The sequence below is a fragment of the Stegastes partitus genome, unplaced genomic scaffold (genome assembly GCF_000690725.1).
Source record: "Stegastes partitus isolate 25-593 unplaced genomic scaffold, Stegastes_partitus-1.0.2 Scaffold1194, whole genome shotgun sequence".
NCBI lineage: Eukaryota > Metazoa > Chordata > Actinopteri > Pomacentridae > Stegastes > Stegastes partitus.
Window position 1 is genome coordinate 199,909 of NW_007578925.1, and position 3,137 is coordinate 203,045.

The window sequence follows — 3,137 nt, forward strand, 5'->3', positions numbered from 1 at the left end:
TGCAGAAAAGAGAGGATAATAGTTCAGGATGTACAGTACAGTAGAATATAAGGCGTATTTTCAGTTGTTTCACACTTTTTTGTTAAGTATATAATTCCACATGTGTTAATTCATAGTTTTGATGCCTTCAGTGTGAGTCTACAATTTTCATAGTCATGAAAATAAAGAAAACTCTTCGAATGAGAAGGTGTGTCCAAACTTTTGGTCTGTACTGTATGTGTTTTATGATTAATAATAGTGGTGTTTTTGGTACTCGTGGAGCTGGTGACAGACAGAGGGAGACTTTAGAATCAGCTTATTTTGTTTCTTTAATTGCAGTTGGCTTACTGTGGCCCGGATGTGGCTCTTGGCTTCACGCAGCTCCTGCCTCAGGCCCTCGGTCAGGGCGGTCACTGCAAACTTGGTGGCGCTGTAGAAGTGTATATCCGCCATTGGAGTTGTGCGATGTCCACTCATGCTGCAACAGAAGAAGATGTATGGGCTGGTCAGCATTTACCAACATGTACTGAAATGATCTCAGGGCACAGAGCTGCTGGACAGTCTTCAGCTTTATTGCCGCTAGATCCGTCAGCTGCCTCCTCTCCACACTCACTGAGCTTGGCATCTCAGGATCTGCCCTCCACTGGTTTGTGTCCTACCTCTCGGGAAGATACTTCAGAGTATCCTGGAGGGGAGAAGTGTCCGAACCGCACAACCTATCCACAGGATTTCCTCAAGAGTCAGTGCTTGGTCCCCTTCTCTTCTCAATTTACACAACCTCACTCGGTGCAGCAATCCAGGCCCATGGTTTCTTATACCATTGCTATGCTGATGATACCCAGCTGTTCCTGTCTTTCTTCCCAAACGACCACAGTCTCTGCCCGGATCTCATCATGCCTTGCAGACATCTCGGCATGGATGAAAAAACAGCACCTTCAACTCAACCTCTCTAAGACTGAGCTCCTTGTCATCCCAGCCAGTCCCTCTTTACAACAAGAAAACAACATCCAGCTTGATTCAACCCAACTCAAACTTGGGTGTCATGATTGATGACCAACAAACCTTCAAGGTTCATGTGGCCTCTGTTGCTCGGTCGTGTCAATTCGCCCTGTACAACATCAGGAAGATCAGACCTTTCCTGTCTGAACATGCAGCACAACTCCTGGTACAGGCTCTCATAATATCACGCATTGACTACTGCAACCTCCTTACTGGCAGGCATCCCTGCATCCACGGTCAAACCTCTGCAGATGATCCAGAATGCAGCAGCACATCTGGTTTTCAACCAGCCAAAAACAGCACGTCACCCCGCTGTTCAAATCGCGTCACTGGCTTCCAGTTGCTGCTCGCATCAAATTCAAAACCCTGATACTTGCTTACAAAAACCACAACGAGAACAACTCCCTCCTACCTGAACTCTCTCATTTAGATCTACACTCCCTCCTGCTCATTACGCTCAACCAACAAAAACCGCCTGATACAACCACCACAACAGGGCCCGTGGTGGACAGCTAGACTCTTCTCCTCCGTGGCTCCGCGCTGTTGGAATGAGCTACCAAACTGTGTTAAATCTGCTGACTCCCTCTAGAAAAGCCTGAAGACCCAGCTCTTCACTGAACACCTTTGCACTTGACAGCCTAAATACAAACAAAAAAACAAACAAAAAAGACAGAAAAAAAAAAAGAAAAAAAAATCCTATTACCTCCCACACAGCCTGCTGTTGGCATCAACGCTCTATCACACTTGAATTTGTTCTATGGCACATATCTAGATTGTTGTATGTCGCTTTGGACAAAAGCGTCTCCCAAAAGAAATTGTAGAATTGCAGAATTGTAGAACAAGAATTATCTCTAAGAAAGTACGTCTCCTTTCCTTGTTTAAAGCCACATCTCCTGTATAAGGTCGAAAGCTGTCACAAACAGACAATTATTTGCAGAAAGCTGCACCTGTTTATGTGGATGATGTGCCCGTCATCAACATTTCTTTCTTTCATCGACTGATACGCTTCACGTGTGCAGATGGACAACCCAATCACGTTCACCTGCAACAGTGAAGAAAACATTTGGAATTAAGACCCCAAACTTCACACTAAATCATTGCTTCTGTTATACAAGTAAAGTGTTTGTCATCCTTTAAAGACAGACATTTCCATATTTGCTGCAGCCTTTTTTACTTCTATATTTATTCAAGATTTTACATTCCAGTTTGCGTCATGTTGTTGCTATAAAAGGATGTCATGTTTAACCGCTTTTGACTTGATGAAGTGTTTTCGACTAGTCACAATAGAAAACATACAAATATTCCACACTGAATAACATTATTTACATTTCTCAATAAGCCTTGAATTCGTGTTTCTAAAATAACAACACTGATCTCTTACATCCAGCATGGTCTTCCAGCCGCCGGTTTTGCCATTTAACAGCTGATCCGGACGAGCCAGTCCGGCGTTGTTGATGCAAACATCCACGCCTTTGTGCTGCTCTTTGATGGCTGCAAACATGGACAGAATCTTCTCCTCTTTGGACAAGTCACACTTGATAGGCACCAAAACACCAGTGTAGCCTGCTTTTTTACACTCTGCTGCCACTTCCTGGAACCAAAATGAAAAACACAACAGACAGTCAGCTACACAACTGCTGTAAAGTTGTAAAAAGAAAAGTTTGTATTTACAGTCTTTTGTAATCATCATACACCTCTGGATAAGGTAAGTTCTTAATTTGGAAGATAAAGTAATTATAGCATCTTTTCATACATTTAAAAGGATCTTAAGTATATTATCAAACAGCAAACTGACTTCAGGGAAACTCGACTACTTAAGAAAGATAAAATCCCAGGAAACTGTCCAGCAGAGGTCGTAAGCTACCAGGGTCTTGATGCATTTCATCTCTCGATCTACTTAGCCACATTCAAAAACGTTTTCTATGTGGAAGAGCACCTCTTTCTCTTTAACTTCAATTGTCCATATCTATTTAACAGTGTTAGAGGAGGTGGTCACCTCTTGGGTAAACACATTAGGGGCTTCATCATGTTCCTTGAGCAGTTTTTGTGGTGTGGTCAGGTTTCATTACTGGGTTGGATGAGGCTGCTGACTTTGGGGAGTAATGCTGCCATGAGGAGGGGTGTGCTTGGTCTGAAACACTGTTTAGCTGCTGGTTTGT

At 43.2% G+C, this 3,137-nt stretch overlaps 1 protein-coding gene across 1 annotated transcript in view; it reads right to left on the reverse strand.

Moving 5' to 3' along the window:
* LOC103368709 (dehydrogenase/reductase SDR family member 11-like) overlaps nt 1–3,137 on the reverse strand; it is a 19,091-nt gene that overhangs the window by 2,465 nt on the left and 13,489 nt on the right. The window contains exon 8 of the mRNA XM_008297161.1: nt 2,069–2,074. Within this exon, the coding sequence (XP_008295383.1) occupies nt 2,069–2,074 (6 nt within the window). The remainder of the gene's footprint in view (nt 1–2,068; nt 2,075–3,137) is intronic.